Source organism: Polyergus mexicanus, unplaced genomic scaffold (assembly GCF_030449975.1).
Source record: "Polyergus mexicanus isolate NDT 795.1 unplaced genomic scaffold, iyPolMexi1.0 SCAF_11, whole genome shotgun sequence".
NCBI classification, from domain to species: Eukaryota; Metazoa; Arthropoda; class Insecta; order Hymenoptera; family Formicidae; genus Polyergus; species Polyergus mexicanus.
In genome coordinates this window covers 4,396,974-4,423,909 of record NW_027223331.1, presented here as the reverse complement: position 1 = coordinate 4,423,909, position 26,936 = coordinate 4,396,974, and the positions used below count along the sequence as shown (strand labels likewise).

The 26,936-nt window shown below is 40.9% G+C and overlaps 1 protein-coding gene across 1 annotated transcript; it reads left to right on the top strand.

Annotated features, from left to right (window-relative positions):
• The first annotated feature begins 93 nt into the window (after positions 1-93).
• On the top strand, positions 94-26,936 carry Kis (chromodomain helicase DNA binding protein kismet). The gene is given in 20 exon segments (XM_070304589.1): positions 94-1,193; positions 7,642-10,755; positions 10,953-11,282; positions 11,880-12,283; positions 12,361-12,711; positions 12,803-13,097; positions 13,186-13,683; positions 13,801-14,025; positions 14,138-14,454; positions 14,539-16,695; positions 16,919-17,008; positions 17,702-17,899; positions 18,844-19,261; positions 19,472-19,757; positions 19,885-21,128; positions 21,240-21,483; positions 21,593-21,860; positions 22,020-22,164; positions 22,251-22,955; positions 23,405-26,936. Coding segments are annotated over 19 exon segments (13,152 nt in total). The 5' UTR covers positions 94-1,193; positions 7,642-7,746; the 3' UTR covers positions 25,373-26,936.

Genomic DNA, 26,936 nt, shown 5'->3' with positions numbered 1-26,936 from the left:
TCTTTCTCTCTCAGAATCATTATATATATATAGAGAGAGAGAGAGTGAGTGAATGAGTATTTTCTTTTAATATATAATCCATTTTTGAACGATCTTGAAGAATTAGTTTTTTCTTGTCTCATATAAAAAAATATCGGTCGCGCTAAATGAGAATTGTAATTTTCCAGATAAACGCGCGACATATCCGTTTTCATTGGAAAGACCAATCACAGAGATGGACAAGCGAGCGAGCGGCCATTGATGACGCGCGAGAGATCCGGCGAGGGGGTCGAACATTTTCACGCCATTTTTCGCGGACAGAGTCAGCGGCACTGGTGTCGCCCCGGCGACGACGACGACAACGACGACGACACGACGACAACGAACGGTGATCATCATCGCGCGTGTGTGTCGTCGAACGGGTGGACGTACACGGAAAGTGGCAGCGAAGAGTGAAGAGTGCGCGAAAGTTCCTGATCAGAACGACACGACGTGTTGTACATTACGTACGGAACGCACGCGAAATCGAGTGAATGGGAAAAAACGATCGTGTGTGTGTGTGTGGTGGCACAGGTACGAAATACCATCGTTGTCTATCTCTCTACATAGGAACTAGGTTACCGTCAGATCGGACCGATTGATACGAGAGATAGCGCGAGATGTTTACGGAAAGTGCGTGTCGTCGCGAAGAAAGTGTCTCGCAACATCGTTCGTTCATTTAATTCGCGCATTTTTTATGCGTAAACTCTTTCGTGTGTGATCTCTCTCTCTCTCTCTCTCTCTCTCTCTCTCTCTCTCTCTCTTTCTCCCTCTCCCTTTCTTTGTGTATGTGATTCTCTGTACATGTGTAATCGTTTCTCGATATCTGCTGATCCTGCACAGAGGCAGTAAGCAAAAAACAGCAGCTACCTATCGAAGGGCTATCGTCGTGTTGTGTCAACGTAACCCACGGCAGCAGGCACCATCACCATCATCATTATCATCATCATCACTACCACCGACGTCTCTTCAGTAATTAAACCAAACAAAATGGACACCGAGATAACGATTGAGCGAACATTCGTGTAGTAGCTTCCCTCTCTCGTTTCTTCCGTTACTGCTTCTCCCCCTCCCCCCTTCCCCCTCTTCCTCGCATCTACCTGTTTTTTTCTTCTTCTCTCGGTTTCTTTAGATGGACCTCGGAAAAGGGAGATGGGATCGCCGTTCGTACAATTGTGAGTCCTCCTATCGATCATTATCGGGAATAAATCGTCGATTCAATTCGCGCGATTCATCCATCTCCGATGAATCAGGTCTGTTCTTTTGGAGTCAGCAGTTTTTTTTTTCGTTTTTTTTTTCGTGTAACCTTATTCCTTCTAGATATGCATATGCATTCGCTTCATTTCGCGAAGCTAACGCGGTGCAAACGCCAAGAAGAGCAGACCTTTCGAGAGAGAGAGAGAGAGAGAGAGAGATTTGCCCCTTGACATACAATCGATTTGTTTATTTCGTTTAACGGAGGTCATCCACCTGCATTCGACGTTTTTACGTCATTTGTGTCATGTCTCGCAGAGTTACAATAGTGAAGTTTTATTAATTTTCTTTTCTCCTGGCTGTAGCAAAATTGATTTTCGCGCGTATTTGACAAATTATTATTACGAGCCTTTTTCCGCGTTGCACGCAAACAGTACGAATAAGTGATATTGCTTGCTTTTTTAAGAGCGATTCTGCACGATTGTAATAACATTGATTATCTTAAATGAGATATATTAATATGAAAAATGTATATCTATCTATAAATAAGATACTTATGAATCCATTATTTTTATACACGAATCAATCAAATTTTTATTTCATCTCTCTTTAAAAAACTTCTTCAAGTCTTATGTTTATAAGCGACAATTGCTCGTGGATTTTCGAGGACAGATTTTTTTACATATGTAATATATCTCTTTGCAGTTGAGAGAAAGATAGAGTTTATTTTTTTAATTACAAATATTTAGCGCAACGAAAAATTACTCGTTTCCCTCCGAAAATGACGCTGCTTTCTCTTTTAAACACCGAGAGATATGATGAGGCCTCTCGTTGGACGAAAGCAATTGTCGAATTTGGGACCGTTATAGGACGAGGGATTTGAAATCGTATCGTATATACATGTGTGTATACATATATATATAATCCCTCTGCATTCGTCCGTCACATACGGCTGCCATTTGAGCGTCAGGCACACATCGAGAGATATATTCGAATCGATACCTGCGGAATACGATTGGTTAATCGAATATCCTACGCGCGGCTATCCGGACTTTATGTAAGCTAAAATCTGATTGGTCCTCTTTCTCGCGTAATTTCGACTCCTGTCTTGCCGCTACCAATTGCGCGGTGCGCCTTTACCGCGATATTGAATACTCGATAGGTTGCCAGTGTGATTCGTGTCCGTTCTTCTCGCCGTCTTTCTCTGTCTTCTTCTTTTTTTTCTTCTTCTTCTTCTTCATCTTCTCTCTCTTTATCTCTTCTTCGCACCGTTACTGTCTATCCTTTCACTAAATTCGCACGACTTCGTATACCAGATACATAGTACATGATACGTACACAACACACATATATGGTGTGCACGTAAATTTATCCGTCATAAAGAGAGTTCGCGCAAGTGTTTGCAAGTCTCGTTCTATTTTTATTCACATTTCCGCTAAGCAACGTGTTATAATTAGAATTTTCCGTTTGATATATCACGATAATGACAGACTTCATTATTATAAGATTGTTTCATTTTATTTATCACATTTTTGGTGTCAAACTTCAGGGAGTCGATTGTGTATCTCTGAGAGAAAATGAAAATTACAAAAGTGAACAGATTTACTAGATTTCGACGAATGAAATCGTAAATACTCTAGTGAATTTCCTTACTTTCGTAATTTTCACATCGTTTTAAGATACACAATCAATCCCCGGTCACGCTAGAGGAAAAACTGCACTCTCATTTGTTTGGGTCCTTTTGATAGTAATGGAAACTTTTCAGAAAAAAAAAACACACAGATGGACACAATGTCATTGCAATTGTCAATGCAATTTGCTATCGAATAAAGAATTTTTAAAGCGCTGAAAATTTTTCTATTTGACAGCTAATCGTTTGACATTGTTTACGCGTGATTTTTACTCCAATTGATATAGCTATAGGAAACTTTATGTAATTGAAGTTAGCTCCAAGTCACGAGGAATGAGGTATATATTGGGCGCGAGGGACGATTTTCAATATGCGATCATCACTGAAAATTTTTCTATTTAACAGCTAATCATATGACATTGTGTTTATGCGTGATTTTTATTCCAATTGTTATAGCTATAGGGAACTTTATGTGATTGAAGTTAGCTCCAAGTGACGAATGAGGTACATATTGGGCGCGAGGGACGATTTTCAATATGCGATCATCACTGAAAATTTTTCTATTTAACAGCTAATCATATGACATTGTGTTTATGCGTGATTTTTATTCCAATTGTTATAGCTATAGGGAACTTTATGTGATTGAAGTTAGCTCCAAGTGACGAATGAGGTACATATTGGGCGCGAGGGATGATTTTCAATATGCGATCATCACTGAAAATTTTTCTATTAACAGCTAATCATATTGTGTTTATGCATGATTTTTACTTCAATTGATATAGGGAACTTTATGTAATTGAAGTTAGCTTCAAGTGATGAGGAATGAGGTACATATTGGGCACGAGGAACAATTTTCAATATACGATCGTCTCTTCGATAGACTACAATTCGAATACATGTGAAGATAGGCAAACTTTCTTTTTCGTCATCTCCGCGTGCATCTAGGTATTGTCAGTGTTCGTGGGCGATTAACACGTTTGCGGAAAACGCGGTCGGCGATAAAGGGAAGGGACACAGCAGGTCTGTTCTTATTTTATTACACTCTTTCCCTTCGTATCTAAAATCGGACATAAGCAATAAATATATAATCAGACACGCCGCATATGCACATATGTATATGTATCTATACACAAGATGACGAAAAAAAAGATGGAAATGTCGAGAGAAAATTTGACAATGGAAAGAAACAAAAGATATGGAAAGTTGGCTCTGTTTCCTTTCTCGAACTTTTATTCTTTCCAAGTATATATATATATATATATATATATATATATATATATATATATATATATATATATACACTTCATTGTTAAATTCACTGCAATAAGTGTCAAAGGAAGAAGCAGGTAAGACGGAGCGTATCTGTAACGGGCCTGTTAGATCCATTCATTTTATCTATCTACGCTTCCTATATTTTCTCTCTCTTTCTCGAAGAGGGGAAGAGCCCATATATATTCATCACGTTTTGAGTGCGGGGAAAATACAGGTAAAACGGATAGATCTAACAATTTACAAGCGAGTTACGCTCCTCGGGCTGCCGTGCACCTTCCGAAAGCGCCCGCGCGCGCGCGCTTATACGTCGTACACAATACACGCATACACGTGTGCATGGGACAAGCCGGCCCGCACAAACGTATCCATCTGACACGGCAACGCGGAGCGTGCGCGCGCGCATGAAAGAGGGGGGAGGTCGGGAGATGCGCACGCCGCCAGGTGGTGCGTCGAGCGAGAGCGGTGTGCTCCTGCCGCCGCTGCCGCGCGTGTGCCTGCCTTTGCGATAGAGGATAGAGGTGCTCGCTCTCTCGGCCGTAACACACCGGCGACAACACTCCGGGAAACGAGTACATTTACGTGCGCGAAGAACAGAGTGATATATATAGTAGTGGTAATATAGTAGTGGTGCTCTGGCCTCCTCCTCCGTGTTGGAACGGGACAGGACAGGGTAAGCGAAGACGGACCTCCGCGAGTGGTGGGGTGAGAGACGAAGCGAGCGAACGAATCATTTGTGTGAGACTTAATGAGCGAGCAAAAGAGAAGAAAGAGAAAGAGAGGTATACGTATGTATGCATATAGATATGTGGAATGATTGGAGCCCTATGCGGATACACGCTCGCAAACCGCCGCCGCCGCCGTCGTCATCGTCAGTGAAAATCGTGTGGTGCGTACGAGGGTAGTTTTTCCGTACCGAGATCCTGAGCGGGAGCGTCGTTCCTTAGCCGCGAGATACGTCGGGAGACGACATAGATGGGAGCGAAGCGGGCAGTGCACTCTCTCTCTTTCTCTCTCTCTCTCTCTTTCTCTCACTCACTCATCTGCCTGCTTGGCTGGCTGACCACTGCTGGAAACAGTGCTCTGTGCGAACAGAGACAGTGCGACGCGGAGTGACGCGCTGCCGCCCGATGTCGGAATATCGAGCGTCGCGGTGGTCGCGCGATAACGACGAATTCTCTCTCGCGGTGGCCCCGGGAACGGAAATCTATCTCTCTTTCTCTCTCTTCTCTCCGCGTCGCACTCTATCTCTCTTCCTTTCTCTCTCTCTCTCTCTCTCTCTTTTCCGCAATAATGGCGTACTTTCCGTAGTCGTCGGGTTCGTCGTTTTTTTTTCTCTCCTTCGCTCTCTCTCTCTCTCTCTCTCTCTCTCTCTCTCTCTCTCTCTCTCTCTCTCTCTCTGTCTCTGTCTCTCGTCGTCATCATTATCGTGGACGGCGTGAATGATTCGAGGACGCTCGTCCTCTGTGAGAAATTCGTGGACGACGCCGATTTTAGCGTATACCATAACCCTACGATCGAGCCTCTTCCCACTTTTACGGCTCTAAAGACGCGACGATGAAATACAACCGAGCGTGAATCGCCGCGGTGAGGGAGAAAGAGAGAGAGAGAGAGAGAGAAAGCACAGAGCTTCCTTTTTCTTTTTCTTTTTTTCTTTACCGCCGTTCGTTCGGTGCAGTTTCGACCGTTTGCTCTGTCTGTCTCGCTCTCGCACGCATATACATCGAGTGAGTGTATTTTTATTCGTTTTCCGCCGAGACACGAGAACATTCTCCCTTCTCTCTCTCTCTCTCTCTCTCTCTCTCTCTCTCTCTCTCTCTCTCTCTTTTTCTTTCTCTATCGTGCGTTGCTCTGTATTTGTGTATATCTGGTTTGTACGATGCTCCAATTTCTTGTTTCATCTCTTATGCCTCTCTCTTTTTTCTTCCTCTCCCCCCCCCCCCTTCCCTCTCGTATTCGCTTCTTCGATATTGTATATGTATATCAATCGGCGATATCGGGCAGATTTTCGTCAGTGTCACGCGTTCCAACGAACGTTTATTTAGACCGGTTCTACAATAAGTCGTATGTCGTTATCGTAAAGAGATTGACCAATCACAGTCCATAATTTCAAAAAAAAATTGACTGTGGTTGGTCAATTTGCTTACGGCTAACGACATACGACTTATTGTAGAACCGGCCTTACGAAACGGAGCAATGCCATATTGTTGTACGCGAGAAAGTCACGATAGTGTTCGTAATAATGATCTGCGCGCGCGCGCGCGCGCGTGTGTGTGTGTATTAGTATTGTTTCGGTAACAGTTCATCATCACCGTGATTTGATATTTCTCTATGATGTTACGCTTTGGATCTTAATCTTTTCTTCATAGAAATCAGCCAATACGGACTTGTCAGAAATTTCCGCGTGACGTTGAGAGACATTGTAGTAATTATCATTACAGATAATTATTATTGAATCATGACGTGAAACACAGGCTTCAATAGTTTATCCGATAATTTTTGTAAATATATATGTATTAACTACGCGATACGATAATATCGTTCATTGAACTTTATACCGAGAAAAAGAATATATAATTAATATAAAATAGCATTTCTCTCTCGTTGTGTGCGTCGCGTATTTTCTTTATCTCTTCATTTGACTTCGCGATTAATAGAAGATTAATACAGTGTTTTCCGGTTTGATTATTCCTCCGGATTGACTGTGATCTTATAATGGGAACTTGTTTACCTTCCAGAAAATTGTTCGGGTCGAGAATGAGAGTGAAACAAGAATGAAAGAAATAGAACGATATTTTACAAAGTCGGCTGTTTTGGTTCTCGGGATCAGATAAGGCTCGAGAATCGCTCGAGAAACAGCAAGATAAATCCGCAATCTTATAACCGGTAGAAACCGTAGCCCTTTTCTTCTCTGAAAAATTTGAATATTTCATTCGTGATCTTCTTTGAAATTATATTATATTTGTGTCTATCAAAATCTAATGACGTTACAAAATATCTCGCATAAAAGATGACATACATTCAATTATTATGCCTCAATTATGATTTAATATATTGTGATTACTTTTATCTATATGCTTTTATACACTTGCACGTAGATTTTTTTCCCTTAATTTTTCGTTTAATATCTCTTTCTAGAATTTTCTAGAAAATCTTTCTAGTAGTAGCATGTGTTCTTAATTCATATAGGAGAATATATATATATATAATTAAAATATTATATATATTAAATATTAATATTATTTAATATTATATATATATATATATTAAATATTTAATATATATTAAAATAATTTAAATGTATAATTTTAAGATTTTGATATAAAAATATGTAACGGATTGTTGCAAGCTGAGATGTATTCCGAGGGGGAAAAGTTATGGCGATTATGAGAAATTTAACCATAAGCGTATAGCTTTTCCCCTTTGGCGTATATCATTTCAACAAAGAGAATCAGTAAGAATTCTTAATGTATTACCGCGAAAACTTATCTGGAAAAGTAAAGTAAAATATAAAATTCTGGTTATTTCAGGCAGCAAGAGTTTGTATTTACCATGGGCACGTTACTGGCTATAGAAGAGATCGTACAATATTCTCATAAACCTGAAATGGGGACGAAGAGTCCTTCAGCGTAGACATGGACTACGATCTGTTTGGTGAAGATGTCAGTGGCTCGATGCTCGAGGCTCTTCCTGATCTCGGAGGGAACGATCATTTCGATCCTGCGCCTGCGAATAATCCCGTAGCGGTGTCCAGGGACGGTCTGAATTCTGGCCCTAATGGAGGAGGGAGTTACATTAATCAATCTTATAACATTTCTCAAGAATCTCCGATACAGAAATTAACCTCATTCGGCGGATCTGAATTTGGTAGCTCGAATCAATTGCAAAATCCGTCGCAGCGCAGTATGTTTAACCAAAATCTCGGTACGTTTGATAGTGGCACCACACCTCAGCGTGCTATGGTGCCAGGCGCCTTTCAAAATCAGACCCGCAACATTGCACCGCAACAGCACAGGGGTCCTCATCCAGGTAGCGGCGCTCAATATCCTAGTTACAATGACAATATGTACTCTATGGAGCAACAACACTCGATGGCTAGAGCCAACATGAATATTGACCCCAGCCAGCAAGGTTGGCCGGGTAACGGAAGCGGATACCCGCAAATGCAAAGGCATTACAATCAAATGGCTCCGCAGCCTAGCACGTACAGGCAACATATGCCACCACAGTATTCTCATCAACAAGACCAAGCTGGCGTTATGAATCAAAAGATGCAGCAACAACAGCAGCAGCAGCAGCATTTCAGTAGTCAACAAGGAATGATAAGCAACATGGGAGTTTTGCACCAATCGATGCAAGCCGGCGCGACCGGTGGTGTTTACCAACATATAGTTGGACAACAGCATTATCAACAAGGTAATTCGGTAGCAGCAATGTATCAGACGTCTCCCGGCTATCCCGGTTTTGCCTCGGCCATTCATCAGCAACAACAGGCTCAGCAGGCGCCTCAAGCGAGAATGCCGCATCATCATCCGACGCATCCGACACATCAACCGCATCCATCTCATCCTCAACAATATCCTCAGCATCCCCCTCAGCATCCGAACGCGCAACAACAACCGACGATGGATCCTCAATATCCTCATCATGCTACTTCGATGTTCAATCAACCGCAGCATTCGGCGCCGCCTTCGCAACAATTCGGCGCGGCAGCGACGGCTAAGCACTCGACGAGTCCTCAGTATCGTGCCGCGTTTCCGCAATTGTCGCCGCAGATGTCACCACGGCCGCAAATGTCCCCACGTCCGCCCGCGGTGCAGCAGCAGATGTCTCCTCGACCCATAATGTCGCCCGCCAAACCTACACTGTCGCCACATCCTCACGTTCAGCTTCCTCATCAGCAGGGCAATCAATCTAATGCGATGTCGGTGTCTCCGTGTCCACCCACGTCTATGCAAATGAATCCGTCGTCGCAGCAGCAACAGACGACTCTACAGGCTCTCGAACAGATGGTGATGCCGGGAGTTGCTGTTTCAAATTCTAGCGTTCCCACTTCGGATCAATACAATCAATTTCAAACGCGTCCGCCGATGTCGCAGACACCAAGTGTTCTGCCACAACAATCGACAGCGCAGAGTCCGATGCCGGCCCAGGTTGCGGGGCCTAGAATGCCGATGCCCACTCAATGGCAATCGCATCCGCAGCAACAACAGCAGCAGCAGACACAAATCAGGCCGAATATCGGCGTCAACGAGGACAGAAGCGGTGTCGTTGAGCCTCAACAGATGCCGATAGTATCTGAACAAAACACTCCGATGTTTCCCGTTAATGGACCGGAGGCTGCTGTACATAATACTGCGGAAACGGCGACAACGACGAGTACAACGACAACGAGAGAACCGGCGACGACAACGGAGAACGTCGTGCAAAACCCGATCGAAACCCCGAAGCAACCGGAACCTGAGTCTTCTTTGCATCAGAGCATTCAGCAGGGTTCACAAATAGATGCAACTGCACAACTTGGTCCACCGCAAGTAGATACCTCGGCACAAAATAGCTCGCAGAACCAATTAACTTTAGATCATACATCTACAGCAGGAAATATACCTACGCCATCGAATATACCTTCGATTGAAACGGTGCAGTCTCTTCCAGTATCTAGTACAAGCGGAAATATGGAATGCACAAATGTGACTACATCGTTACAACAACAGCAACAACAAACAGTTGCGCCAATCCAAAATCCTGTTTCTAGTATTGAGAATCAGAGTGCATGCGAAACGAAATCTCAAGAACAAGGTGTAGAAGTACATCAATCGCCCTTAAGTAGTACGACACATCCGCAACAAGTTATAGGACAGCAGCAATCTATTAATTGTCCTCCACAGCAATCAGTGCAGCAGCCAGCGGTACAGCAGCTTCATTTGGCTCAGTCACAAATAGTTCCATCTCAGGCAACGATAGTCCCTTCTCAGCCGCAGCTACAATCGCCGCAGTCACAGATGATACAGCCGCAACCTGCTCAGATGAACCAGCAGCTGCAGCAACCACAGCAGCAAATACCTCAGTCTCAATCGCAACAACTGCAACAGATTGTACCCGCTCAACAATCGCAGATTCCTCAACCTCAACAACCTGTATTGAATCAAGCACAGCCGCAACAAATCTCGCCAACGCCTCAACCTCAATTAGGACAACCGCAACCACAATTGGGACAAGTACAGTCTCAATTGGGAGGACAATCGCAATCCCAATTGGGACAACCGCAAGCTCAATCACTGACACAGACGCAGCCACCGCAGTTGGCACAATCAGCGGCTCAGCAAGGTCAGACGTGCATCACGCAACAGGCTCAATCAACGACGACGACACTTCCGCAGGCGCAGGCATCTCATATGCAACCTCAGCAGGTTGGTATGCAGATATCACCGAGCGCGCCGCTCATACCATCTCAGATACCTCCACAGCTGCAGCCATCACCGATGCAGAATCAGGCATCTCAGATGCAAAATCAAAACACTCAGCAAGTACCCGCCGCGCATTTGAACGCACAGCAGATACCCGCGGTTAGTCAAACCGCCAGTATGGTTTTGCCGCCGCATCAAGCCGCGGTTCCCGTGCCAAATTCGCAAACACCGCATCAGGTATTAAATATATTTAAAGTATTCATCTCGCGATGTTCAAATATAATTTAGAGTAATATATCAATCATCAATATTATATGTAATAATGATATATATCTGCGATATAATAATTATGATATGATGTCATATAATATTCTATACATAATCAATTATAACATGATGAATATTAACATTACAAATGTTTTCGAATATAATAGTATCATCCTGGAGGCGATATAATCACCGGCAACACAATACCAAACATGTATAGCATGCCGGCTAATCCTACACAAACCTCAGTCACGACGGGTGGCTTTGGCACGTCCTGCGCTCCTCTCACGCATCATCAAGAACGAGCTGCTTTGCAACAGCAATTGCAAGAACTGTACTGCATGCCTCCGGCTTCGGAAAATCAGGAAAAGATTGTTGCCCTACAAGAGAAGTTACAAGCGTTGCAGCAACATGAGACGAATGACCAGTGTAATGATGGTCCGCAATGTATACTCCAGACGCCGATGTTCACAGCTGCTGTAGTCGATAGTCCGCAGGTAGGTGACACGAAATTGATCGATTGATTACTAACTTAGAAAAAAGTTGATTAAATATTTTTTTGCAATTTTCACAATGTTTCACAATTTTTAAAGTGATAAAAATAAATGACCAAGATGAGTTCTTGCAGAAACAAATTTTTGTAGTTTGTATATTTCGTGAAGTATACACATAATATAATAATACACAACAAGAATATTTATTTTTGAAAGAAACAACGAAATGTACAGTCTATAAGATAAATGTTTCAATTTTATATTTAAAAGTAACATATTAATGTATCTATAATGAGTGCTAATTGATACGATAAAAATTGAAATAAGTCAAAACTTTGCATGCTCGTCTGACAGATTCTTATTGCTCAAATCTATTCCATTAGATTATATATTTTTTAACATGGAATGATAATTTGTAGGGTATTGTTTGGGATATGCATTGTAAAGAAATCTCAAGAAAATAAAACCATATTTACTCTTTTTTTTTATTTTCACGATATTTGATTTAAAAAATCTCGTGCATGTATTATCTCTTGTATACATATATTTAAAAGTCGTCTGTTGTATTTATTAAATATTGCCGTTTGTTACTCAAAACAGGTCTCCAGTACTACTGGACGTGGTCGTAGCAAAGGTACACAGCGAGCGAAAAAAAGTAGGAAAAAAGCTGACAAAGAGGCGTCCGCGCCTACTACTGCCATTCAGCAACAACCCGAGCAGCCCTTGTCGGACAATAAAGTCACGCCAGGCGATAGTAGCAATATTGTAGACAGTGTTGCAGACTCGGAAGACATAAAGCCGTCTTCTGGAGATATGGAGGAAGAATGGAATAAAGGCAGAAAATCACGCTCGCCACGGAAACCGCGTAAGCCGAAGGAACCTAAAGAGCCCAAAGAACCAAAACCTAAGAAGGAGCCGAAACCACCAAAGGAACCAAAATCCCCGAAAGTGGCAAGAAAGAGGAATAAGGATAAAGACAAAGATTCCACAAAACGTAATAGAAAGTAAGTATTCTCTATGGAAAACATATACTATTTGTATATTATAAAATAACATATTTAATATTAATATTTTTTTATAGAAAAGTTATACAATCCGAATCTGCTGACGATGATGCTACACGTGAAAACGAAGAAAGTACTGTTTCGGATTCCAGTGCTGTCAAGGATGCGGAAACGAAGATTTGTGAATCGTCCATACAGGGTGATCAGGAACAAAGCAGTGGTATCAACGCAGAGTACTCATACACATAGACGTTATGGATGGGAATTTCGTTCCAAATATTACAATTGGTCCTAGCGTTGTCTCTGCAATACGTAAATATAGCAATCTTCCTTTTGATGTGCATTTAATGGTCAAATCTCCTGGTAACTGCTAGAAAACGATCGAGTACCAGCAAAGCCTCTGGAGGGAAATCTTCCAGAAGTTCTAAGTAAATAATAGCTTTTTATACATATGTGCAATTAAACGCATAATCTCCTACAAGAAATCATGAATTGTAACTCTATTATCACTTTTCACAGGAAACGTAAGAGTCGCATTGCGCCAGATTCCGATGGTGAGGAATTAGCGGCGACACCTCCACCATCGCCGGAAGCAGGTGACGACGTGAATAAGCGACGTTCTGCGAGAAATACTCATCGTAAGAAATATGTGGATGATGTAATGTTACGTTTCTCCGATGACGATGTTCCCCTGCAAGACTCTCAACTATCGAAAAAGGTGGAAGGTGCGAACGCTTCAAAGCCTGCTGCCGCTAAGAAGGAGAGCGGTGAGGGCGGCGAAATCGGACCTAACAAACCTAACTTTGTATACATTGTACATATCGTTTGATTTGCTAACATTTTATATATAAGGATTGCTCTAATTTGCTTACTTGATTCTTTTGCATATTTTTTTTTTGTAGAACACCACTGATGAGGATTCTATGGTTGTGCAACATATTTTGTGCTCTCGAATGGGAAAGAGAGAGGTTAAGCCCGTGGTACCGAAGGTAGAAGCGTCTCCGGAAAAGAATGCGGATAAGGAAGAATCTGCTGATAATAAAGATAAGACATCCGACAATCCCGTGAAAGAGGAAGATGTAGAAAATACCGAAAAAGAAATAAAGACTGAGGATACGACCGAGGATAAAGAAACGAGTGAAACCGATAGCGCGAAGAAAGAAGATACAAAGAAACAGGAGGAATCGCCTGGGGATTCTAAACCAGCCGATATCGCCGTTGTCGAAGCGAAGCCGCAGTTTCTCGAAGTGGAAGAATATTTCGTGAAATATCGAAATTTTTCTTATTTGCATTGCGAATGGAGAACAGAAGAGGAAATGTATAAAGGAGACAAACGTATTCAAGCTAAATTAAAAAGATTTAAGCAGAAGCAACAACAAAACACCAATATTTTCGAAAATGTATTTACAAATAAAATATATTGATATAATTTTACCTTAAATCACTTGTCATTAAAAAGTTAGCATCAGTACAAATTTAAATTATATCTTTATTCTATGAAATTTTTTTTCTTTTAGACCGAGGATGATCCTTTTAATCCAGACTTTGTCGAAGTTGATCGAGTCTTAGACGAAGCAACTCACACAGATCCACATACCGGAGACACAGTCCGACACTATTTGGTCAAATGGCGATCCCTGCAATACGAAGACTCCACCTGGGAATTGGAAGAAGATGTTGATCCTGAAAAAATAGCACAATTTGCGAGATTTAATAAAGTGCCACCTAAGGACCAGTGGAAGGTATTTTTTTACTAATTTATATGTATATTTTATTAAAAATTAAAATTATATATTTGAAAAATTTATAGTTTTGATTCATAAAATAACGTACACATTTTCTGCTATTTCTTAGCCGAAGAAGAAACCCAATGCTGCAGCTTGGATAAAGCTGGAAGAATCGCCGATTTACAAAAGTAATAATAGTTTAAGACCGTATCAATTGGAAGGATTAAATTGGCTATTATTTTCGTGGTACAATGGACACAACTGTATTCTTGCCGATGAGATGGGATTGGGAAAGACAATTCAATCTCTAACATTTGTGGATGCAGTTTACAAGTACGGAATTCGCGGACCGTTTTTAATCATAGCTCCTTTGTCGACCATTCCAAATTGGCAGCGAGAATTCGAAAGCTGGACCGACATGAATGTTGTAGTATATCATGGATCGTAAGTATATTTAAAATGGTTTTTTTACATACATCTGTATAAAAAAGTGGACTAAATTATTATTGATATATATTTAAATTACAGTGCGGCGAGTCGTACTATGCTTCAAGAATATGAAGTCTATTACAAGAATGAAAAGGGACAGCAAATCAAAGATTTGGTCAAATTTAACGTGTTGATTACGACATTTGAAATCATTATAACCGACTTTAACGAACTACGTGGATACAATTGGCGACTCTGCGTTATAGATGAAGCTCATCGATTAAAAAATCGGAATTGCAAGCTTCTCGAAGGATTGAGACAATTAAATTTGGAGCACAGGGTACTTCTATCGGGCACGCCACTACAAAATAACGTCAATGAATTATTTTCCTTGTTAAACTTTTTGGAACCGCAACAGTTTTCGAGCAATGAAGCATTCTTGAAAGAGTTTGGTAATCTAAGCAGCGAGGGTGAAGTAAACAAACTGCAACTTCTCTTAAAACCAATGATGCTACGTCGTCTAAAGGAGGATGTTGAGAAATCATTAGCGCCGAAAGAAGAGACCGTTGTCGAGGTGGAACTTACGAATATCCAAAAGAAATATTACCGCGGCATACTCGAGAGAAACTTCTCGTTTCTTGCAAAGGGCACCACCTCTGCGAACATTCCGAATCTCATGAATACTATGATGGAATTAAGAAAGTGTTGCATCCATCCGTTTCTGTTGAACGGTGCCGAAGATCAGATACAATTGGATTATAAGACTGGTGAGAAGGAGGATTCCGAGGCGTACTACCACGCGCTAGTAAATAGCTCCGGAAAGATGGTATTGATCGACAAATTGTTACCGAAATTGAAAGCTAGTGGTCATCGAGTCTTGATATTTAGCCAGATGGTAAAGTGTCTAGATTTACTTGAGGACTATCTTCTGTATAAGAAGTATCCGTATGAAAGAATTGACGGTCGGATTCGCGGAAATTTACGTCAGGCTGCTATCGACCGTTACAGTAAGCCTGATTCAGATAGATTCGTCTTCTTGCTCTGCACAAAAGCTGGTGGACTCGGTATTAATTTAACTGCGGCTGATACTGTCATTATTTATGATAGTGATTGGAATCCGCAGAACGATTTGCAAGCGCAGGCACGTTGCCATCGCATCGGGCAGCAAAAAATGGTCAAGGTATATCGTCTGCTCTGCCGCAATACGTATGAGCGGGAAATGTTTGACAAAGCATCTTTAAAATTGGGTCTCGACAAAGCAATTTTGCAATCTATGAATACCAGCCAAGGCGGCAAAGATCCCAGCAACAAACAGCTAACGAAGAAAGAGATAGAAGATCTATTAAAGAAGGGCGCTTACGGTGCTATTATGGACGACGATAATGCTGGCGATAAATTTTGCGAAGAGGATATTGAACAGATACTCGAACGGAGAACTCAGATTATCACGATAGAAGCTGAGAAGGGTTCAACATTCTCGAAAGCAAGTTTTGCGTGTTCGTCGAATCGATCGGACATTAATATAGATGATCCTGATTTTTGGAAAAAATGGGCGAAAAAAGCAGAGATCGACACAACAGAAAAGAAGGAGGAGGACGAGCTGGTGATATCTGAACCTCGGCGAAGAACACAAATCAAGCGTTACGGTCACGACGAGTCGGTGGTCGATATGTCCGAGTTGGACAGTTCAGACGAGAACAGTGATGACGACACGAGTATCGGCTTGTCCGGCAGAAGCAAGAAACGGCGCGACAAGTTTGGCAAGAAAACGCGTAAATTCTACGACGAGTACGTGCCGCGCGAAGGAGAGGTAGTGTACGGCAGTTGGGCGCGTAGCGAGTGCTTTAAGGTGGAGCGCGGATTACTGACATTCGGCTGGGGTCGCTGGGAGGAGATCCTGCAACACAGCCAATTCCGACGCGGTTGGCGCGAGATTGACGTTGAGGATTGCGCGCGTGTCATTCTCCTCTATTGTCTACGCTACTATCGTGGCGATGAGAAGATTCGTAGCTTTATCTGGGACCTCATCACCCCAATAGAGAACGGAGAGAAGGTGAAGAACGTATCAGTGAACACCAGCAGCAGGAACAGTCGCCAGAAAAAGAAAGGCCGCGTCCGGGAGTGTAGAGAGACCAGGGGCTCAATCATCAACGGTGGACCGAGCGATCCTAGTCACTGGAGCAACGCAGAGAAGTTCGATGGGGACATCTTTCTCGAAAGCAATTATAGGAAACATCTCAGTCGACATGCCAACAAGTACATATACATATAAATAAATCTATATAAATTGTGAAAAATTAATGCAATATTATAAATAATTATAAGTGAAATTTATCTTTCTCCTCTTTTTGTTCTTCTCTTTTAACTCTTACTTTTCTCAAAGCTACGTAAAGCTACTTGCATTTTATTATTAGATTAAATTTCTTTGCTTTAATTTTTATTCAGAGAATTCGACTGATGGTTTTATTTTTTTTTATAGAGTATTATTACGCGTGCGAATGCTGTATTACATCAAACACGAGATTATTGGCGATTTGGTTCAGCACATCTCTGACGGCGTTCACGTCAGGTGAGTTGGCATCGTTCTTTTCTTCTCATGACGCTTTTTCGTACCATAAACTACTACCATCTATCACAGATTCGTGTATACTCACATATGTGCTTACCACGGAGCTTAGCATAGTTGCATGTGCGATGTATTTGTTGATATCTTGGGATCTATATCTGTATAAGGAATGCTCATAGAGCAGAATCACCGTTGACCCACCATAGCTCAGCAGAAGCGACTACCAATTTTGTTTTTTTACCCCTTATGCTACTAATATAAAAATCATTTTTCCCCATCCTATATATGCACGTAACACGCGCGCTCGCGGATCGCTACAAGAGGTACACTCTTGCACACTTCTTGGTAAAACGGTCGTGAGGATGATCGAATCTGCAAAATAGTGGTAAGCAGCGTAAGACTTGTCGCTAAGCAGTGCACTGTAATCGAAGGGACAGGCGATAATCGAAACGGTTTTTTTTTTTATCCTTAGAAAGAATTCGGATGTTTGTGTGGCATAAAATCTTTGGTTGAAATTTTTCTTTTACAAAATGGCATCGTATCCGCTGCGAGGATAAATATCTCTTTTAGAAATGTTTATATTAATTTCTATTAATAATGAAAAATTTCTTCTTTATAAATTAATGAATACACACATTGATATATCGGCACGCAAAATAAATTGGCAAATTTTGTAAATCGAAACCGCCCCTACAGTGCGTTGCCGATAGACCCTCCACAGTTGACGGAACGACCGGCGAAATGGTGGGACACGACAGCAGATAAATCCTTAATAGTTGGCTGCTACAAACACGGCTATGAGAATTACGACCAGATGAGGACTGATCCCGCGCTTTCTTTCATTACAAGCTGTCCTCCCCCTTTCCAGAACTCTCAGAACAAGAGTACCGCCGAGTGAGTACCTTAGTATTTTTTTTCTTTATATTTGTTATTTGTTTCTCTCATTCTCTATCTCTCTTTTGTCTTATGCGCTGCTTAACTATCCTAACACATATGCCGCTTGCACCGCTTTCTACATATATATATATATATATATATATATATATATATATATATATATAGGTATATAGGTATATACACAGATATATACATACATACATATGTATATATATATATATATATATATATATATATATATATATATATATATAGGTATATAGGTATATACACAGATATATACATACATACATATGTATATATATATATGTATGTATATGTATATGTATGTATGTATGTATGTATATGTATATATATATATATATATACACATACACGCTCTCTTAGACGGTCATAGCTCTTATTTTCAGCAATAAAGTGGCGTATATAATGTTCACTCAACTTCGCTCTCTCTCTAACGTCTTTCGATATCTTCTCGCGAGATATTATTAACGCAAAAGAGAGTGCAACGAGACTTGCAGCAAAAAAAGTTAAGAGTAAAGAATTTTTAATTAAAACTATGACGATACAGAGAACAAACTATCGTCATCCTTTTATATTTTGAAACTTTTGATTTTCTCGCTCATATGTAAAAAAAACTAGATATATTAAAATAGATTGTCTAATTTTACTGCCTTTCTATTTATAAATCAATGTTACGGAACATCGGAAAAGGAAACGATAAGTTCAATAAATAAATAAATATTATTTTTCTTATTTTTTTCTAATTCTCTTTGTATTACAGAATGAAATTTTAACGAAGTATTAAATAATTTCAAAGTTTCTTATACATGATAAAAGAGCATTTTATCTGTCTTGTTGGGAAAACAGATTTACTTGATATTATTTCATGCACATCCTTGTTATATAAATACTATCTTGGATTATTTCTGAAATTTTAGCAGCAGCAGTAGAGACGATAATAGTTTGGAGAACGACGTAGACGATAGCGAATCTCCCGGAATGACAAAGGACTCGAAAGATTCCGACAAATTTAGAGAAACGCCAACGGATTCTCCCGCTATTTCGAGTAAAGCAGATACCCCGATACCAGAAGCTAGCGGCAGTCACGACGATGGCCTTCTTCCGGACGACGAAAAGACTTGGCCATCCGTGGTAGATCTTAATACGCGATTACGTCGCGTTATATCTTCTTATCAACGGACCGTTAATAAGAAAGAGGATGTTAAAATTATTCCAAAAAGTAGCAAAATAGGAATGGAAAGTGAGACTCCTATCATAAATCATACCGGAATGATGCACGAACCGCCCTTGAATATGCAGGGATGGGATTTGCAACAATTAGCGATGTATCTTTTGGTCAGTATATTATAATTATCGCGTTTATTATATATATCAAAAACTTATATTTAAGACTTGTCGGAATAAATCGTACAAAAAGAAATAATAGGCAATAAAGGACTAATTTAGGTCCGTTTTTTGGCTCTTTATTATTTATTGTTTTTTTAAATAATATATAAAATTTTATCTTAAGAAATTCCGTATTATTGGTATTAATGTCATTTACAGAAAATGGAAAAAAGAGAAAAAATGGAGGCTATAGTGAAGGAACGAGAACGCACTCGTATCGAGGAGCAAAAGGCCAAGTGGACTCGCCGTGAAGAAAGCGAGTTTTTACGAGTGGTATCTACGTATGGCGTTAATTATGACAGAAAGAAAGCTCAATATGACTGGACTAAATTCAAAAGTATCGCCAGATTCGACAAGAAGACGGACAACGACCTCACGGACTATTACATGTCGTTTAGAGCAATGTGCAAGAAGGTCTGCAACGCGAAACTGAACGAAGAAGAAGGTGCGTATCTTTTTGCTATAATTGAATTTTTAAGTATATATTCAATTATATATTTCTCTAATATGATTGTATATGTAATAAAGATTTCATCTTATGCGAGAAGTATTTTACACTGTTGACGTTGCAGATTTTACAGATGTTCCAGTGGATCAGTTAAGTCCTGCCAAAGCGAGACAGATACTTGATCGCGTCGATCTTCTGAGTAAGATTCGCGAGGAGATTCTGTCGCATCCACATCTCGAGGAACGATTGTCGTTGTGCCAGCTGTCAGGAGACACACCGGATTGGTGGCAACCTGGAAAACACGACAAGGAATTATTACTCGGAGCTGCGAAACACGGTCTCGGACGTACCGATATCACTATACTGAACGATCCAGACTTTTCCTTTCACAAACTTCTTTCGAGAGGGATGTATGCGGGCACGCAAACACCTAAAACAATGGACAAGTCCGAAAAAGCGATAAAGATCGAGAATAGAGAAGATATCTTGAAATTTGACAAGGATGAAATACTCGTGAAGCTAGAAAAGGGCGAAGGAACTTTAAAAATTGAAAAAGTTGGAGCGAAGAAAGATCAAAGTGTTGCCGATAAGAAGTCTGAGAACGCGGATTCCGAAAAGAGTCAGGTGGAATTGACCATCGTCAAAGCGGAGACTAAATCCGAGGAAAAATCAGTCAGTAGCTCATTGATGATCACTACCGTCGCGAGAACGTCGGATGTGGAGAATATTACTGTAAAAAACGAAGAGAAAAGCGAACTGGCAATAGAGTCAGTTCAATGTGATAACATCAAAGTCAATCAAACTGACGTTGTCAAAGAGACTGATGAGAAATTAGCGAAGGAATTTAGTTCAGAGAATGCCGAAAGTCTTGCTTTTGTGGAAATCGAAAAAGAGAATAAGACTCAAGAAAAAGATGTTAAACAAGAAGTCGAATCCGCCGAGAAATCGAACGAATCACAAGTGCAAGATGCCGAAAAAACGGAAACAGCTGAGAAAGATATGGAGATTAAAGAAAATATGGAGAATATCGATAAGAGTGTTGAAAATATCGAACCCGCTATCGAGGATGATAACAAAGCAAAGTCGGATAACGCGCCAATTAAAGAAGAAATCGAAACGCAAGAAGCGAAAAGCTCCGACATTGCCAAAGAAAAAACGAAGATTTCGCAGATGGAAGATAAGTGCAGCGTCCAGGCTGCGGAATTGAAAGCGATGTTCCCGGATCTGGAAGTAATACAACCGTTGTCACGATTAACACAGATCGATACGTTTGTTTTGCGAGACAAACCGGCAGATTACAATAACGAACCTACGGTGATGCAGCTCTTGGCGCATGGTTGTGCCAGTACATCGATAAAGTGGCCGAAGGTAAATTATTCTGTTAATTCTTTTATTCTAATTTTTTTATTTAAAAAATGCTCAATATTTTTTTCGTTATGCTTTTAAATTTTTATTTTACTTATTACGTGTCCTTTTCAGGAGCATGCAATCGAAGCTCGTTTAATGCATATCGTGCACGCGATAGAGCATAAAGAATGGCCAGTATCGGTGAACTTTAGCGCCGGCGAAGAGTTGGACATCCCGCAAAACGAAAAGGAATGCTCAGAAGTTATAACTATCACCACAGATCACGGAGTGTCCAGGTCAATGGTGAGCGGAAACAATATATCCGCTTCAAAGAAACGTAAGAGACACATCGCTATCGACGTAGAGACCGAACGAGGTAATTTTAATTTGAAGCACTCTTTTAATTTGTTTTATAATTATTGTTTACATTATTTGTTTTATATTTTAATAGCAATATTTACATTTCATTATTATTTATCGCGCAGCCAAGCTTCACGCGCTTCTCAACAGCAGTCATCTAAGCACACCATCGCCGGCACCACTCAGCAAACCGGTGCTTTCGACCAACTGGGAGATGAACGATGAGTCTCAATCCGAGGAGTCGCGACGATCTACGCCGGTACAACCACCGCCGGCGCATCAGCAAGCGCGAACGCCGAATATGCCCTTCGACCTAAAGTACACCGTTCCAGGCAAAACGACCGTTATACCCGGAACATCGAGCACGTTGACGCCCATTGATTTATCTGCTGGGTAAGATATTTAATAAAATATTCAATAAATGCGAAATTAATACACAATATAAAGTTAAACATAATAGAAATATACTATACATATAATATATGTATATTTATTATAGCATTTATAAATATATTTTAGAAATATTACAATGATTATATATTCATCTTTTAGATATCCAAAATCAAGCTCTGATAATAACAAGGACATTATGAACGAAGTACAAGACTTTTCTATGCCGAACAAGAATAAACAAGTCAGTAGCAACAAAGGAAAGTTGGACAGTATGCTGGACAAACTTATGAAACGGAAATCTTGTGTGAGTAATCTTTTCTTTTGCAAAATACTATTTTACGATCCTATATTCGAATTGTTAAATACATAATTAAATACATCTTTTACCAGCCGACGGAAGAGCCAATAATCGGAAAGGAGAAAAAACGCAGAAAACTTGACGAAATAGTATTAGGCCTGAGTGCCGCGAAGGAACAACAGAGCAGTCATTATCCTGAGCACAGCAAGAAGAATACAATTACGCCTAACGTGACCGTGACACCGACATCGGCGCCGATGGGGCTTCCCAATCCCCAGACCCAGAAACCGTTCTCCATTACCGTTACGTCGATTCCATCTTCGCGTGCCTCGAGCTCCTCCACGCCCATTTTACCGCCGCCGTCGTTGCATTCCCACAAGGATACCTTCTCCGCATTGTTGGTTCAAGCCGAACAGCAGAATCGCGAACTGAAGAAACAACAACAGCAGCATCAACAGCAGCAGCATCAGCAGCAACAACAACAACAACAGCAACAACAACAAGCATTTAATTCGGCGCATCCGTCTTCCTCGAGCAGTAGTCACCGAAAGAGTTACGAAGCGATGATTGCGGACATTAACAAAGTCGCCGAGTACTCGTCCAAAATCGGCTCGTATTCGCACGAAGCGAAAGTAAACAAATGGTTGGCCGAACAAAGCGCGATGTCGGAACAATGCGCGGAATATTTGAATGCTCCTCGACGGCGTAGGCCACGCGTCGATCCATCTTTATTGGATTGGAAAAAACTTACCGGCGAAGAAAACGTTGCCGTCATTAATCGAATAACCGGCAAAAAGGTAATTACATTATTCTTAATAAATATACATATTTTTTTTAATGTTGAAAATTTTCTTAAAAATTGTCTCTCTCTTGCGTATTTGGATAATTAAATTTTTTTTTATTAATTTAGATTAATTATAAAACATTGCCATTTGCATAAGTTAATAATTATTTAATATGTTTAAATGTGCTAAATATATTTTGAAATTATATATATCTTATTTATTTTATAATTTTCATTAAAAATATATAAAATGATATTATTATTATTGTATTATGAAACAGCCTGTATTTATTATCTTTTTCTCATCATCTTCTACTCATTATTTTTTAAATCACAAGCGATCGTAAGGATTTAAAATTGAAATTTTTTATTATTTTTACAAAGAAAAATTAAATTTTAATGAGTATTACTTGTAATCTTTAAATTTGATTATTAAAGTCAATCTTCTTGTTTCTTTTTCAGGTAACTGGAAGTAAAGCGCCTCAATTGAAACGGCTTGGGCAATGGCTTATGGAGAATCCGATGTTCGATGTGGATCCAAAATGGGCGGAACTCGTGAAGGAACGCGGCAATCTTCCGCATGATTTGCAAAAGAGACTGCCGGGTAACGAACGCGGTGGTGTGAACAAAGGCAAGAGTCCGGGCAGACCGCCCATGATGCCCAGCCCTACGAGCCAGCAGTCGGCGAATTCCGCCAATCTAGTGGCCACATCGATGGCATCGAGTCTCAATTTCCCACTCGGCAATCTCAATAATTCCCTGCTGTCGGGTCTGTCTCTCGGTAACTTTGATCCGAAGAATAATCCGCTACTGATGCCATTCGGCGGTCTAACGAATCTGGGCGCGCTCAGTGGTCTTGGTAACCTCGGCAATCTAGGCAGCATGGGCCTAACGAATTCGCTGTTCGCCAATCTTGCTGGATTGAGTCTACCATCATTGGCGGGCATGGAAGCGGCATTAAACGCGCAGGTGGCTACCAGCAGCGCAGCGGCAGTAGATGCTGTGAATAATCCTGTCGTAAGTTCGGCAGGTGGTAGCAAGAGCGGTGGCGCGGGTTCATCATCTGGCTTGAATAGCAGTGGCGGCGGTGGTGGTAGCAGTGGCAGCAAATCGCGTAGTAACAAACTCGATCAACCAACGACGACCGGCAAATCATCGGCTGGTGGTCCATCGACTTTGTCCGCAGCTTCCTCTGCGACGAGCCTTCCGACCCCCTCGCCATTCCCGTTCTTCCTATCGAATCCTAGCCTTCTCTATACGCCACTAGGCCTAGGAGGCTTGAATCCGTTTTCCATGCAGCCCGGAGGCGTATCGTCGGCCTATGAGAGTCTCGCCCAATGCGGTCTGCTGAATCCACCGACATCCAGCGCTTCTTCTGTGGTACGGAAACCTGCATCTTCGAGCGGCGGCTCCTCGAGGCAGCGTGAAGCTGTACCGGAATCATCATCATCATCATCGTCGTCGTCGTCAACGGCGGCAAAACGAAAGGAGGCCGAGAAGAAGGCGTCTAGATATCCTTCAGTGGATCCGGCCGTGACTCTGCAACAGTATACGGATATGGCGGCGTTACACAGTGGTGAAGACAGGCGTGGCCGCAGTATTGAACAACAGCAACAGCAGCATGAAAAGAGGGAAACAGCGACGACAGAACAAATCGATGTAATGGCAGCGGATCTATCTGAGAAGAAGACCGAGCGGAGGAGTAAAGAACAAGAGATGAAAGAGGCTCTGGAACACTTAAGCAGGACCAGTGCCGAATTGGTCACTCGAACGGTCGACGATGCACCGAAGCTCGAAAAACCGCCGAGAAATCGCAGCAATAATACAGACGGCAACAATCAAAATTCCGACCATCAACGATTGACGCTGTCGGTACCACCGCCGCTCGAAGTTACCTTAGAACCTGTTGCTAAGAAGATGCGTATCGAAGTAGACACGAGTTCGAAATCGTCTTCGTCGAATAACGACGTACCGACGATAGAGATTGAACCGGCGACGAGACAAACGTTGCCAACAACACCGACAAAGGCGGCACAATTGCCGCCTTCACAAGATGAAAACAACACTTCGTCTGTGGAAACAAATACCGCGATCAAGAAGGAAGTGAACGAGATGGTAACGACGCCGACGACATCGACGTCGGTCGCGAATACGATGTCGCCATTGACGACCCAGAAGAGCGATGCTGGTAATAAGCCTACTGCGTCGGAAGCGGAAGAGGATGGTAAAGGAGGACCCAAGGTAAAGAAAGCGCGTAGCGGCAAACGACTGAACGTGGAACCACCGCCAGAGCGAAAAAATCTTCGTTCGAGCGCCGGTAGACAGGCACGAGCGGCTGCAGAACGACAAGCGCGAATGGAAGGAGAGATGCAACAGCAACACTCCGAACAGCAGCAGCAGCAGCAGCAAGACAGTCATGTTGGCGAATGAGTCGTAAGGGATCGTCGCGTATTAATTGAAATAATGAATAGCGATCACCTACAAAGTCCCATGGCGATCTGACAAAAAGAAATTGTGGATATGCAGTCACTGCCCCACGTTTTTTTTTTCTATTTCTATTCCACTGATTCGACACTGCTCGCACAACGAAGATCTATATATGTATATAGATAATTCCCTGATCGACGATGATTGGCGCTCGTGAAAGTGTTGTTGCTTCAAAACAGATTAATTAAGCACAAGTGCATCGAAAGGAGGCTACAGACATTGAGACACGGACATGGTAGAATCTACCGTAGCTTTCAATTCAATTCTCTAATGATGTATGTACGTGTGTGTGTATGTATGTGAATACATGGAATTCCTGTATCCTGATGGAGACGGATTCTGCAAAGGATAAACTGCGTATTATTGATAGCAGTGTCACAGTGCAGATTTGCGAAAAGTTGTGAGAGAGAGAAGGGTCTCTCAAATAAGAAGGCTGCGATAGTATTTTATGATTCGATACTTTGTGTAGTAATTAATTTTTAATTGCGTAATAATAAACGATATGATAAAGGTATAGTTTTGTTAAATTTATTATCTTATACTATATCTTATTGGTTTTGATCAGGGACTGTTTTATATATGAAATATATTATAAAATTGTGTACTCGCTATTGCGCATAAAGCAATTTAAAAGCAAGAAACACAAGGCGAAATATAATCGTAATGTAGAAAAAAAATAATTACAGTAATAACTTAATAAAAAGATAAGAATGTAAATATTATACACATTATGCCTAGAGATAGTAAACAATGTACTTGGAAAAAAATGTATATATAACGCAGTGTACTTTTAATTACATTAGGTGAAATAATAAACAGCTTCTTTTGTTGTTTGCAAATATTAAGGATTAAAATCTATTTGTTATGTCTACTAAGCTGGTAGAAGAGAATATACACTGTCGAACAATTAAGTTTCGAGACTTGCTTCACATTTCCGAACATTTGATCCGTTTGTGTTGCCATTTTAGTTATTCTCAACTCAATACTGAACACATGTTGCAAGTTTTAAATTATTTGGTTCAAGTTAATGAGATAGCTACGCAAAGTTTTGTTAGAAAATTTTATTTAAAAATCGGTATAATTGGAGGAACGCTTGACAACGCGCAAACGTTAAATTCTGCGTTACATTAGAGAAGTCGCTAACAGAAACAAATGATTTAACAAGCCTACAGAGAGTCAGCTATGCATAAGAGTAATGTTTCGGAAATACAAATGACAAAAAATAAAAAAATGTGAATAAAATTTTGAAAGGGCTTGCTTCAGAAGATTATCAGAGCTGCTTTGAACGGAGATGTTGAACTAAGTATGTCGAGTTAAGTGGCGACTACATTGAAACTCTTTAACTGTCTAAGGTTTGTACGCTTAAAAATAAATTTTTTATACGAAAATCTCGACACTTAATTGTTCCACAGTGTATGATGTAAACATTGATTTTTTTTCATGTGTAAAAGTAATATTGTCACGTTTTTTATGAATAACTGTTTTTAGGGAATAATATTTTTAAAAG